At 38.0% G+C, this 15,664-nt stretch overlaps 1 protein-coding gene across 1 annotated transcript in view; it reads left to right on the forward strand.

Moving 5' to 3' along the window:
* The window catches only part of LOC136677024 (potassium voltage-gated channel subfamily C member 1-like), a 38,402-nt gene extending 37,009 nt beyond the window's left edge, over positions 1–1,393 (forward strand). Inside the window, exon 5 of the mRNA XM_066654375.1 lies at positions 1,203–1,393. Coding sequence (XP_066510472.1) covers positions 1,203–1,315 — 113 coding nt within the window. The 3' untranslated portion in view covers positions 1,316–1,393. The remainder of the gene's footprint in view (positions 1–1,202) is intronic.
* The last annotated feature ends 14,271 nt before the right edge of the window (positions 1,394–15,664 follow it).

A 15,664-nucleotide genomic window follows, 5' to 3' on the forward strand; every position in this document is an offset into this window, starting at 1 on the left:
CTGCTCTGGTCATATTGACCTCAAATTCTGAACGAAAAATATGTAACTGCTGAGGACGATGAAAACAAATGATAAAAAGAAAACAACACAAAATGTATGTTAGCAAGCTTTCTATGTGGTAAATTAAACTAATTTTTCATCTTGTTTCTGTTTGGCATGCTTGTGATACTGGATCTCTCTGAGCAAGAAAAAAAATGGAATCCAGAGCAAATTTAGTTGATATTTTTTCTGTTTTATGCTATAATCATTGGTGAATAGATCCTGTGGAGAGCTGTAGTGAGCAACTGTTTATTTCCCATATTAAGTACAGACTTTTGACAGTGTTATTTTTTGAAAAATAAAGATGAAAAAAAAAGACAAAAATTGCATCATGTTAAGAGGAAGGTGTAAAGATGTGTTTTGCACATCTTTACTCCTAAATTTTTTCTTTTAGGTACAAAACTGACTAAAATATCAATAAAAAGCAGAAGAAAAATGTATATTTACAGGAGAAGAACACTGTATGCAATTTAGGACTTGGGTGGGGGGGATCAGATGCATGCACAATGTTATGCAACAAACATTGATAGATACAAAAGACAAAAAATGATGACAATTCTAGCATGAAATAAATTTTGTATGAAACCTGATGGTAGAGTTTGTTTTTTAATGGCAAAGTATGTGATGGGTTTAAATTTGTTTATTTGTTGGTTGGTTGTTTTTCTCTGTTTCTCTCCTGGTATGTGACAACCACTCTATTTGGCCTGGGGTTCAAAAAGGGCAAAAAAGACGTCACTGAAAACGTGACTGAAAGGAGTGAAAAGAAGAAAACAAGAGAAGCGTGCTTCTGGGTGAAAGCGGCATGTCAGAAATGAACCGATTGCATGGAAATGGAATTGAACTAAACCATTAACATTTTCAGGGAACGGAGGCATGGTTTGAATGACAAGTTGTAACCGGGGAAGTGGTGAAAATCCATTCAGCACTGTGTGCTGAATGCATCAGCATGGTAGAGACACATGGTAAAAGTGTATGTTTTACCATGCCGCACTGGATAAAGCACATCAGCCTGACCCTCTGGTCTCCTTTCATCTTGCCTCCTGCTTCTTTCTCTATTCTTCTCTTGTTTCAAGCACCATTCTCCACTTCGCTCATCTGTCTGTGTGCGCTGTGTGTGTGGGTAATAATTGTTGTGTTGTCTCTTTTCTTTCCCCTGTCTGTAGAGGCTCAGAGGCACAGCCGGAGCAGGGAGCCCACAGACTCTGTTTGTGTCATGAACCGTGGTGTTCCCACCACTCTGTGCATGGCTCACGACGCTCCTCCCCCCACCTGTTAACTTTGTCTGTTTATCGTAACGTAAATGGGTTTCCTAACGGCCTAACAAGGGAAGCAGTTTATCATGCAGTTCCCTCCTTCCCGCACATAGACCTTTCTAGGAAAAAAACCTTGTGTTTGTCCCATATATTACTGTTGACAATTCTTCTTGTGACGTGAGCAAGTATGTTTGGGGTGTGAAACTGACTGCATGAGTCTTGACATCTCTGTGAATATCTGTGTGCTGCAAACAAGCTATCTGTGTTGGTTTGTGTATAGCATTGAAAGTTTAGAATGAATTTCCATCCAGTTACGTGCCAGGGCTACCTGCTATCTCCACTTGTATTTGTTATTCACAACACCTATCATTCATGAAGCTGCCTTTTCCAATGAGTGTTTAAAAGAGTTGCTCACTCCGTTATTGCCACACATGAGTTGCCTTTGTTTGCAGTTTGCACCTTGCAGCCATTATATTCCTTTGAGTCTGGAAAAGACTGTTGGAAATTTAAAAAAACACAGCTTGAAAAAGACTTGACTCAAGTTTTTCATGCCATATAAGATTATTCTAGCATTATCAGAATCTGTATCAAATCTAAAGACACCAAATCAATGAACATAGGATGAAATCTTTTTGTCTTTTTGCTTGGTTGTTTAAATGATTGCAAGCTGGAAATATTTTTTTTTTCATTTAATGATAGCAGATTGTCTATTTACATTTCTTAAAGTACAGAAAAGCTCACTGAATCCTGGACAACCCTTCTATTAGTCCACTTTTGAGACAAATATGCAATTTGTAATGTATTCCAACAACATTGTTTATAGGAAATTACACTGCCACTGCTTTAAATCACCAGTTCGCATTAACTGAGGTGACTCTCATGAAATGACAGAACAGACTGGAATTGCATTTGGATTTAGAATGTAATTAAACAATACCCTGATTTATTTAAGGATATTCTATTTGAAGTCTACGTACATAGAGAAGAATTCATAACACATGCATAACATATTTATAAAGCAATACTGGGATATTTATGCCATTGATCACAGCTTATGGTAGAAATTAAAATATGACAGATGTATTTTGAAATAAATTACATAACTGTATTGACATAATCACCTTTAAAAATGTGGCAGACATTTACTTCATCCTTGGTGCTATTGTGGAGCATCATCAAACCAAACAACTTTTAGTTCTATAGCTAAATTATTGACTGTAATAAATCCCAGTGCTTTGTATGTATTTCATTGCAAACCATTATCAAGAATATTCTTGTTTTCGTTATTTCTTGGCAGTGTACTTTAAACATACTGCTTAAACATTTCAGTTATTACTTTCTTTATTGAAGAAATTTTGTAATATATAATCTCATCACATATTCTCTTCTGTGTAGTCCAATTCATAGTCACAGTTTTTCTATAATATATTAGTTATTCATTTAAATATTTAATTGTATTCAAGTAATAACAAATAGATTCAGTATTTTCAAATTAAACACTTCATATACTTTTGATACACAAGTTCATTACAAAAACACATTTGTACTTTTCTACCAAAGTAGAAATAAACACAAATCATCTACTGGGGACTTCTTTTACTGAAGAAGGATATTTCTACTTCAAGAGCAGGGTTTTTTTGTACAGCAATATATGTATATTAATACAAACAGAATAAAGTATAATATAAAATATAAAAAAATTTAAGAGTAATTTTAAAGGTCATAACAATACCTGCCGTTAAGTCCCATTATCTCTGTACTTTTATTGTTATGCTATTTATATCAGTGCATTGTAATTTATTTCATAATACATTTCTAGTTATCTCAGAATTAATGGCATGAATCCTCAAATTTTTCTTTTAAAATTTGTTACTAAGTTCTTATGCATGTATTATGAAGCCTTCAAATAACCTGCAACAACCTGTAGAAATCTGCTGTATTAGTGAGTTATGCACACTACAGTATAACTGGTATTGGGACCTGTACCAGTCATACTGCAGTGTGTCTATATATTTATATGACGATTATGGATTATATAATGTTTGACACCAGTTATACTAAAACACTACAATATTGCCTTTCTACAACATCTATATACGTACTGCCATGCAATACATAAACACCAAGCTGACCTACTAAGTTCTTGAGCATATTAATTCAAGACCAGTATTTTATCTTGAGCACTATAGCTTACTAAATATGCATACAAACATAGACTTGTGCATTAAAAAAAGTAAAAATGGAGATTAAAAAAGTCTGTTATGTGCCTATAAGTTGCTGCATTATTTTTCTTTCTAATGTATCTGGAATCCATTGAGTGGATTAAACTAAAATAACTATATTCTATTGTAACTGGAAGCAAACAGCATGATTTGCAGAAAACAATATATGAGAAGATATTGACATACCTCAAGCTGAACACTATATGATGACTATGGTAAATTAAAGATGCCTCATACAATGGAAATCATCATGACTTCTAGAATGACAAAATGCTACCAAGTCTCAAGCTGAGACCATCACAGCTAGCAGAGAAATTCTAAAATGGAAAAATTCCAGTGTGTAAATATCTGTGTCTGTTGAATAAGTGTTCAGCTGGAGGTCTTCCATTATTTTGACAATTTCTGACTGAGGCTTTAAAAGTATCTCTTGAAGAATGGCGCAAGAGGAGAAATCTGCAGCAGAGCTAATAAAGACTACTTTTCAAATCAGATCTTCATTACAGTCGTTTTTAGTATTTTTTGTTAAATTTAATAAATTACAATAAAGACACATAGAATATAAAGAAACAAGAATAAAACATTTTAGCCATTTCACTGTGTCTTTTTTTATTTGTTTCTTGTGTATTCTGGGCCTGCATACTTGTTATCCGCTTATCATTCTGTTCTTCAATGGTCAGGACACACAGGACCCCCACAGAGATGGTACTGATCCATTCAAACCAGGGCAGTACACAATAACACCCCACTACCGTGTCAGTGTCACTGCAGTGTTGAGAATGCTCCCACACCCACATTATGCCTGCCCTCCCTTAGTAATATGAGGGTCAAGACCAATGAAGTACAGGGTAAAAGGTGGGCAGACAATGTATGCAGAGCAATAGATGAACTGCAACCTGTAATTGCAAGAATACAAAGTTATATGTGGTCAGAGGAGTTGATGAAATAGAAAATGATTGTAAAAAACTGAGGTCATTTTAATATTATGGTTTATTGGAGTACATATGTATCCATTTATTTATTTATTCAAGAAACTTTATCTACAAAAAATATGGATTTATCTGTTATTATCTATACTGGACTATAAGTTCAGTTTGTCATACATCACAACTTCTCTTTTCACCTCACTGTTAGATGTGTGTGTGTGTGTGTGTGTATGTGTTTTCTTTATTCCTTGTTCTGTTGCTGAGCTTTGATCTGTTCAGACACTATGGCAACCCAGTTACCTAATACAGTTGCCATAGCAACACAAGCGTGTGATCTGCTCTCAAGGGCGGTCCATTTCTCCCAATGTCTTGCTGTATGATTTTAGCATTCTCTCTCTCTCTCTCTCTCTCTCTCTCTGTCTCTCTCTCTCTCTCTCTGTCTCTCTCTCTCTCTCTCTCTTTTCCTCACACACACACACACACACACACACACACACACACAAATATTTTATACCAGCTGTTTCAATGCGAAAAACACTCCACATTCTCACTTCGCTCACTCACTGACAGACTCGACCTGACTAGTGTTTCTGTGCTATAGTTCTGTTTTTATACTGTTATGTTCAGTAATATAACTGGGTCATAATATCTGAAATTAGCATGGCCATGAAACAATTAATATTATTTTGAGGTGGGCAAAGTGCATTTTATTGCATTATGTATAAACAAGAATGAATGAATGTATAGCTTTAAATTAAAAAATGAATTATGACCAGGGGTAGATCTAACAAGTTAACATAGTAATAAACAGATTATCAAAAAATGTCAGATTGATTTACGTTTAAGATATGTTTTCAGTCATTGTTTTATGACGCTTCTCTCTGAAAATCTATTGAAACTCCACCTCAATATATACTCTTTCCTTTCTAGAAATTCAATTCATTAAATGAATGTAATATCACATTATTTGTAAACATCTGTGAGAGATCAATGAGAGGTCAGAGTTGACTGGGTTGAAATGAAGCCGTAAAAACTATTAGTTTGTTAATGCCAGTGCCCTCTGACGTCCACCTGGACACTGAAATTTCGACCCCATGGTTGTTATCCTCTTGCTTAAATACAGCTTTTCATATTGTTTTCAGATATGTTACAATCAAAACAAACTCCAAGAGAGAGAGAGAGAGAGAGAGAGAGAGAGAGAGAGAGAGAGAGAGAGAGAGAGAGAGAGAGAGAGAGAGAGAGAGAGATTTAGTCTTGTGTGATGGGTAAGCTGCTTTGATGCAGTAGCTAGGTGCTGTAGCTTTCATGTGTGTGTGTGTGTGTGTGTGTGTGCATGTATGTATGCTTGCGTGGCATAATTTCTAATCATATTTTAGGAAGGTTGTAGGACCCTTCTGTGCATGGTCTACAGTTATGTCAGCTTTGCATTGCCTTCTGAACTCACCTGATTTGCTCTGTTGCCATGGTAACTGAGCGAAGACCCACACACACACATACACACACGCGCACACGTATACGCACACACTTATACGCACAGTATATACTTACAAGTTTCTCCAGGATGGCTTCGGTCCAGGTAAAGGAACAAACACCCACAGCCCTAAATCTAGAACATGGGCCCTCCTGTGCCTCAGTTTGCAGCACTGCATTTATAATCCGCAGCATCCGCAATAGCAGCTCCACAGCCACACGTTCCACAAACACACACACTCCTTCTCCAGTTCCCTTCTCCACATCTGTTACTAGCATTCTGTACGAGGAAAAGCATAGAAAGCATACATAATACACGTCATTTTATATGATTATTCCAATTCAGATTGCATTTCCAATACATCTTAACACAAAATATGATCACAAGGCTTTTCTCTTCTTAGGTCCTGACAAACACACTGCATCTTTATCTACATTCCAGTCCAAGTAAGAGGTTTAAATCCATTTTTACAGCGCTGTTGTTTTATTGTTGCTGAAAATAACTGCTGAAAATGTACCAAGAAGAGATAACAAAGTCTGAACTAAACTGAATTATAGATGAAATCAAAAGCAAAATCAAACCTAATTCACTCAATTAGACAAAAGAAAGGACTGTTAAAATGCTATAATTATAAGCATTGGACCTTGATATTATCAGATACTACTCTATGTGTCTATATATGTCTTCCATTTTGAATCTGTCTCTCTTATCAACATCTTATCAAAGCACTCCAAAATAACACCACTGGACAGCTTCACAAGTTGGTGGAGAACACAAACTACCCAGTAACATTAAGGGACAGAGACAGAGAACTAAACTTCTTGATTGGAACACACTATGGTCTGTTACCGGCTCATAACACTGAGGCCCACAGGAGAAGTTGTATTCATACTGATGAAGGTTATAGTAAAAGCCACTGACCATGAGTGCTGAGCCCAACTCGGGGCCTTGTGGCTGGGATACAGTCACTTCATCTTCCCCTGCTGTCATATCTGCGATGGAAGAGCTGGCCCTGAAATTTTAATGCACGGCAATTAAGCCTTCACAATCGGTTAAGTGGGTCGGTGCACAGGCAATGGAGACGGAGGAGCTGTGGGATAGGGGTGAGGAGGAGAGAGGGGAGTGAAAGAAAAGCAGAGGTAAATGGGGATGAAGGAGGGATTGAAATGAGAAGAAATGTGCAGAAAAGAGATGTAAATTGTTTGGCGAGGTGAAGGAAATAAAAAAATATATATTCACATTCTCATATTTTATTATTAAAATAAAATAAATAAATAAAATTAGGGTTGTACATTCACAAAAGGGTGCACTACAGATAGTGTTGCTGCATGTCCAGGAACCTGTGCTTTTAAAGGCGTGAGCAGCATTGTAATGCTTTGTAGTGCTTGAGTATATTTTAAGCATGAACTGAAAGTTAATGCTCATTTGGTTATTAGTTCTGAACATTACAAATGGTTTTTCATTGTCTCAGACTGTAATTGCACACATGAGTCATTTTAATGGGACAATTAAACTCACTTCTTTATTCACAGTAGTCTTTCCCTATGATTTAAATATAGTCCTACAAACGGTTCTCTAATATTTCGTTCCCCTAATATTTCATATCTAAATTACTAGAATTCTGAGCTACCAGGTGACAAAAATGGCCCAATGTGCATCATTCTGAGCTCAAGCTGCAGGCTGCAACCTGACACAACAGTAAACGCACTCATTTAAAAAACAAAGACTGCAGTATGTGACTAATATCAGTTTTTTAGGTTACATCCTTCTGGATACAGATACAGATAGTTTGATGTTTCTTCTGAAATAAGACTTTTAAAAAAGTGTTTGACCTGCAAACCTGCTTCTGTTCTTCTGAGGAGGCTATATGTAAGAACATTGCAATGAAGACTCGATTGCATTCAGCTTTGAGAACCTAAGTGAGGCCAGGCTCTGATGCTGGATGATTAGCTCTGAACAAATGCAAATCTAACTCACTCCAAAGGTACTGAATGGTGCTCCATCACTCTAGAGAACAAAGGCCCACCTCTACACAGTTGGGTTTAGGCACAGTGACCTTAGGTTCATTTGTGGCTACTCTAGAGCATTATATAGCATTGGCATTGCAATAATGTGCAAATGAATTAGCTGAAGTCACTTAGAAAGTGTAATGGCATTTGTAATCATGGTAATCATGTGACACTTGATATATAGAATGTAATTGTACTATGATCTTATTTGGATTCATTTCTGTTTGCAGTGAATTATGCTGATGATTCTAAAATGAGTCTAGAACATTTTTGAGTGTGTGTTTGATTGTTCATCACCTCTAAAATCTATGTATGTTCGGCTTAGACTAACAAGATGAACTTCAGAATCATCTCATCATCATCCAGCCAAAGGTACCAGAGACAACTGACTCATATTAATGAATAATGTATAATGAGACAACTATAATAAATGGGTTAGGAAAAGTATTCATAACTGCTACTCAACAGAATGACAGGGGAAATGAATGGAAGGAAGGAACAAGGAGAGTTCTGTAATGAGTATCGGTATTGGGACAGTGCCTAAGCAATACATTAGACACACACAAACACACAAAGTCACATGATCTCCTTCATAATTAGCTCAAGTACTTAGACTGTGATTTTAGCCATAACTGCTCTCTCACATTTGCTCTCACTTTTTTTCTCTTTCACTGATTTGTCCATCGGTTTTTGTCCTTTTACACAATCATAGTTTGTTCAGAACTAGTCACCAAACTGACGCCTTTTGCGGGACACTTGGACGTATTATTAAATCATTCATTTACACCACCTCTATTAAGACAGTTTTATCATATCATATTGCTATCTGAGTATATTCACTAATGGGATGATAATCAGGTGCACAATCCATCTGCCTGATGGTTTCAGCCTTTCAGGCTGTGCCTCATTAGGGCAGAAGTGATGGGGCAGTAAATTGAGCCGATTCTCCTGCATGACCTGCAGTCTCTCAGGGGGTTTGGAGTGCTTCTGCTGCTGGGAGAGGCAGGTCACTTTCCGGAAGTGGGAGGAAAGAGCCAAATGTGGGAAAATGCTGTCAATTGACCTATAGTTTATTAAACAGTTGGACATTTACAATTAGAGTGTTTTGGTGTGCATATTCCTAATAATAATAATAATAATAAACATGCTTTTTAACTAGCTGTTATCCTATTTAATTAATCTGTGTGCAAAATATTGCAGCTCTCATTTTAGTACATCTTAAAAGCCACCTTAAATGGTACTAACATCAGTATATTAAAACACACAAAAAAGCTGATGTGTAAAACTGTTGAATGAAGGTTGAATGAAAAAGTTGCATGAGAAGCCAACTTCAGCCTTCCCACAGTGGAAGCATGTATAAAAAAAACCTGAAATAAAAACCTGACATCTAACTGTCATTCATTTAAGGTGGAATGTAAAGTACACCTCACAAACTTCCCATTTTGGGTGGAATGGAAAATTAGAAGAAAAGGATAAGAACACAACACATTACTTAGCTTTATTATTTTTTTTTTAAATAATATTAATATCAATTTTACAGTTGGATTTTCTTCAGTGAAATCTGGGTCTCTGAGGGACATTTTGACAATTCTTTAAAACATCTCAACATCTCAGGTTCAGTAAAGAACCAAAGCATGTTCTTGTCTGGCATTCCTTCAAAGAACCCTTTCAGCACTGCTGTTCCTAAGAGTGTTATTGATCTGTTTTATCCTATTAAACATGCTTCTTGAAAAACAAGACACTTAAATTGGTGCTTACACAAGCTATACAGCATCAATCAATGTGGTCAGTTTCTGACCACAGAGTCCCTCTTGGCTGGAAATAGTTATATGGTGGACAACTTTCAAACTAACAGTGACACTGATTTGTGTAAAACTCCAGCAACACCACTGTGGCTCATTCACTTGAACAAACACCACATATACACCACTGTGTCAGCATCACTACTGAGCTGAGAATCCACAGCCCAAATAACACACTACATGTCTTAAATTGTAAGAATCCATCTTATAATAAAGTAGCTGAGAACTCAGCTACTTTAAACTGTACACATTGTGGACACTGGCAGCTTTATAATCTAGAAATCCATGAAATAATTTAGAAATCCATGAAACAGTGTGGGACACTATGGAGCTGCTGCACAAAAGAGTCGAAAGGCAGCATGCCCAATATCATGGACTAGAAGAGCAAAGAAGCCCTCCAACATTAAGCTGTATAGCAGTGTTGGCAGGTTAAGGCATGCAGGATTATATGTCTCTAAATGTTTGGCCATACACTTTAATGGGTCAGTATTACTTGTCTAATCAGAAATAGACCAATGATGAATGGAACAGTTACTGTCAAACTGCATGACAATGGATTTGCTATACTCCGTGTTTGTGTGAGAGTGTTTAATAAAGTGGATTATATGTGTGTGTGTGTGTGTGTGTGTGTGTGTAATTATTACCATATTTTCTCATTTGTCAGTTGTAATTATCATGATCAGTCCACCAACAGTCTCAGAAGACATGGGCGAATATGACCTCTGAGTCACAATCTTCTTAGCCATCATTTTTGGCCAGAACCTAGAGTCCTCCCATGAGGCATATAAGTGTTGTCTTCTTAAAATTAGCTTCAGGGTACCACTCCCCTAAGGAAAAACAAACAAACAAATAAACAAAACATGAACAGAAGATACACTTAAATGCAATGAAAAAACACTTTTTTATACAATACTGAAGATGTTTCCTCACCGTTTGCTAGTTCTCCCATCTGCACACTGGAAAGAGTTTGAATGTGTTTACAAAGCCCCATTGTTGTTAAATGCGTAAAAAAAAAACAAAGTGGCTCAGTCAGACATGCTAGGTTTCCTTTCTCTGCTCACAGCACAGAAACAGCAAAGAGAGACCTCCAATGATAAAAAGAGATGAAGATAACGATCAATTCCTGCTGCATAGCTGATATATTCTTTTATAATTCTTATATTATAAGTGAATATATCACTTATAATATTCACTTATTTTTGCTGTTCTATATTAGGTGGAATCCTCTCTAAATTCAGGATACTGCTAACATGAAGGAAAATACAGACTGAAAGTGCTACAAAAACTAAAACAGCTCGAGTTACAAATTAGTTTCTGTGGTAATTCAAACAGTGAAAAAACTTAACCCTCCTGTTATGTTCGTTTTTCAGGTACAATGATGTTCCCTGGTCAATTCGACCCAGTGCATGTTTAATTATTAAAAAGATGTCTGAAACCAAAAAAATTCTAACAAGCAGTGTGAATATGTCATTACTAACTCCATTACTAATTATTCAATCAATATTTAGTGCAGTGTTGTTCCTTACCTCTAACAGGTAATGGTTCAAAGTAATGGTTCAATTAGAATAATTCAATCGTTTTACATAAAAAATACAACTTTTATCATTTTTCACCACTTTATTACTTTTGAAAGACAGGACAGTTATGAGAGAAGCCAATTCACCTAAACTCCATGTTTTTGGACTGTGGGAGAAACCCAGAGACCCCGGAGGATTTATCATTCATTCATTGTCTGCAACCACTTATTCAATTCAGGGTTGCGGTGGGTCCGGAGCCTACTCGAAATCACTGGGCGCAAGGTGGGAACACACCCTGGAGGAAGCGCCATTCCTTCACAGGGCGAGACACACATATTCACACCTACGGACACTTGAATCGCCAATCCACCTACCAATGTGTGTATTTGGACCATGGGAGAGGAAACCCACGCAGACAAAGGGAGAACACACCACACTCCTCACAGACAGTCACCCGGACGAAACCCACGCAGACACAAGGAGAACACACCACACTCCTCACAGACAGTCAACCGGAGGAAACCCACGCAGACACAGGGAGAACACACCACACTCCTCACAGACAGTCACCCGTACGAAACCCTCGCAGACACAGGGAGAACACACCACACTTCTCACAGACAGTCAACCGGAGGAAACCCATGCAGACACAGGGTGAACACACCACACTCCTCACAGACAGTCACCCGGAGGAAACCCACGCAGACACAGAGAGAACACACCACACTCCTCACAGACAGTCACCCGGAGCGGGACTCGAACCCACAACCTCTCTGTGTGACTGAGACACTACCTGCTGCACCACCGTGTTTAGCAGAATTTAGCTCAAGATAGTCTTCGTCTTCAGACACATCCTCCTCTATTTCACTGTCATGATCAGTTATGACTTCCAGAGCCTCCTGGACTGTCATCCTTTTGCTTCGGCTGCTCATTTTGTAAAGGTCCTTTTGATACATTGTAATGTTGGTAGGACTCCCATGCAGAGAATCTTTTATGTTTTGCCCCTCCCCTGTTGAGTGTCCACTGAACGTGGGAACATGAATAGTTCATGTCAAAAGTCATAACATCTGCACCTGTGTACCTGTATGTGCGTGTGTGTGTGTGTGTGTGTGTGTGTGTGTGTGTGTGTGTGTGTGTGTGTGTGTGTATGTGCGTGTGTGTGATTTGGCTGAAATATTTCTCACAGTTGCAAACAAATAAAAACTCTGACATTTCTGACACCTTTTACCTCCAGTTTGACTGCTGGGTCAAATTGACCCGAACAGTATCTATGTAATATAAACATGCAGGGGGTGGTTGCAAATATGTGAGAGGAACCATTTTCATATTATATGTTGATTACACTAATTAAGGCAAGCAGAAGAAGTTTCATATTGAAAAAATACTTTTAACTACTTTTAACTACTACTGCCTAGATCTTCAAACTTTAAAACGGGTCAATTTGACCCGCAACATAATAGGAGGGTTAAGGCAGATTTATAACTTACCATCCACAAAATTGAGGGGGTAGTGTCGCAGTTACACAGCTCCAGGGACCTGGAGGTTGCGGGTTTGAGTCCCGCTCCGGGTGACTGTCTGTGAGGAGTTTGGTGTGTTCTCCCCATGACCGCATGAGTTTCCTCTGGGTGCTCCGGTTTCCTCCCACAGTCCAAAAACACACGTTGGTAGGTGGATTGGCGACTCAAAAAGTGTCCATAGGTGTGAGTGTGTGTGTGTTGCCCTGTGAAGGACTGGCACCCCCTTCAGGGTGTATTCCCACCTTACGTGCAATGATTCCAGGTAGGCTCTGGACCCACCGCGACCCTGAATTGGATAAGCAGTTACAGATAATGAATGAATGAGAACTGCTGCTGCTCTACACTGTGCAGTAGAAGTGCACTTTGTAAGGAGTAGGTCATTGTTTGAGACAGAGCAGAGTATAGATGAGGTGCCAGGAAAGTAACTAATATTTAAATACATTTTGAAGCCCACACCATGTCTGAGGAAATCTCTCGCTATGAGTGTGCTGCTGTCTGTGTCACTGTGTGTAGAGAGGAGTTGAGTTCCTGTTTCTGTACTTCTTCGGTTCTGCGTAAACTATGTCCATCCGAATTCGGACCAATCACAGTCTACATTGGCGCAATACGCAGTTACATTTCTGGAGAGGTGTGCATCAGGCTACATTGTAGGGTCACTGCAGAAGTATAAATTGGGCTTTACAAGTTAAGTTTCAGTAATTGTTCCTCCTCAGACCATTGCTCCTTAAAAGACACAGTGCTTCTGAACGTAAACATACCTGAGAGAACTGCAGTTCCCCACAATCTTTAAGCCCTGCTGCATGTAAGTTTTACATGACAAGGTGTTGAGACTTGATATTTGATAAGATCCATGGTTTTAATCCAGTATCAATCTACAGTGTTGTAGGTTTGTATCAACAAAACATATTAAAAGACACTTGGACAGTGTGTGTTGTTACTGAGTGTCATGTTTGTTGTGTAACAGTTTACATTATCCAAATCAAATAGTCATTGGCCCAGCACTTTTTGGCTGATAATACACGTATGTTTAAAGAAGCAATCTATAATATATTTACTGTATTTGGTCATAAACTGTCCAGGGTCATGGATTAAGGAAACAGTGTAGAATGAAGCACTTGCATCTTCAAGAGCAGTGCTGGAGCAGAATATTGAGAAGTTTGAGAAGTGCCCAGTCCTGAGTGGAGCTCTACTGGAATTTCCAATCACATTACAGTCCAAAAACATGGCATTGCTAGGTGTACAAACATAGTGTCTTGCAGCCATTAAATGAAGTGAACAGAGTTAATGTTATATTTTAGCGGACCCCACCCCCATTGCCCTTCTACAAATCTCCATTACCAGAGAGAGGCAGTTTAGAAGCAGAAACAGTACAGAACAGAGCCAGAGCTGGATCATTTTCTTCTTAACAGGTAACAGCAAATAGTTTCTGAAAAAAAAATAATAATAATAATACAGAAGTACAGACACCTATGTATAGATTTAAAGGAGTAAAGCCCATAGGTTTTGTGCTTTATATACAGAAAGGCATAGCGACGTTTGAAAAGTATCAGGACTTTTTTGTTTGTTTTAAACAAAGAAGGTGAATAACAATATGATTTTGTAAATACCCGTGATTGTTAGTTTTAAAGAAAATGATGCAGATTCATGTGTATTTCTCCATGTTGTGTGTGTGTGTTAAAGAAATTAAGGAGACGGATGGATTTGTTTATAAAACCTAGCGCTAGCTTTAGCTTTACATTGCTGTTTAACGTGGAAATGATTATTCAATAAGAAGCTGGAGAATATTGCAAATAAGACTCTTGAATTGCTTGAATATGAAAACCGTGAATAAGCAGCAAGGATCTGCCTCTTAAAATGAGATTTATGGTTGTAGAGAAAATAACCGGCCTAGTCTAATCTAAAATATTAATGTGGTTGAGACAGTACACTCTTATCAATTCAGGGAAATGGCTAATGCGAATATTTATTTTCATTTATGCCTTTCACTTAAGTTCGCATATGTTTAGTGACATCACATACAATTTGTTTGTGTGTTTTAAACGGTTAAACTGGAATAACAGTTGCTTCAAATTGTTTCAAAAGCTTTAGCTCTTATAGTGGAACAGATAATTCAAGAAGCCAGCAAATAACGCCAATAAGACTCGTAAATGTAAGTTAAAACTACATGTTTGACTACAAAAATTGCGAATAAGACGCAAAGCTGAAGTACATTTATGCTGGAAGGGAAAATAGGTAAGTAACACCAGCCTAGTTGAGTCTAAATATTTAAGGTGGGTTTGGACAATAAAGGCTTATAAATGTAGGGTGACCAGACGTCCTCTTTTACCCGGACATGTCCTCTTTTTTAGACTTAAAAAAATGTCCGGGCGGAATTTCACAAACGTCCGGGATTTTGTTTTTCTAGAGCTAACAGAATTTGGAGAAGCGTTTCGTTCACAAACTAGTCCCGCCCTCCCCTACTCCGTTTGGTTCACTTGAGAAGGGGGCGTGGTGAAGTAGGCTAAAATGTTCTGAATGGACGGTCTGACTGTAGCGCTACCATTATTGGTCGATAACCTTCTCTGTAAACATTTAATTTGTCAGTCTGCACGTCAGTAGTCGTCCACCCCCTCTCCCCCCACCCTAATAAATGCAGGGAAAATGCGGCCGTTCTCTTTGGCCTTTTTGTCTTTTTATTGAGTAGGTAGCTGTTTTAGTGAAATGATAAACACTTTTCTGTGTAATTATGTTGATTATGGCACATACGTCTTAGCTATTACGGTCCAAATTCTTGAACTGATCTCTTGCCTGGTTATTCAATTTTCCTCAAACTGGCAACCTGGTCGAGCTTCACGTCTGAGGAGGAGGGGGGTGTTGTTCCCCAATTTTAACAGGAAACCCGATTCGAAGTGCGCAACTGCGAACTTAGCAA

Source organism: Hoplias malabaricus, chromosome X2, assembly GCF_029633855.1.
Source record: "Hoplias malabaricus isolate fHopMal1 chromosome X2, fHopMal1.hap1, whole genome shotgun sequence".
Classification (NCBI taxonomy): Eukaryota; Metazoa; Chordata; class Actinopteri; order Characiformes; family Erythrinidae; genus Hoplias; species Hoplias malabaricus.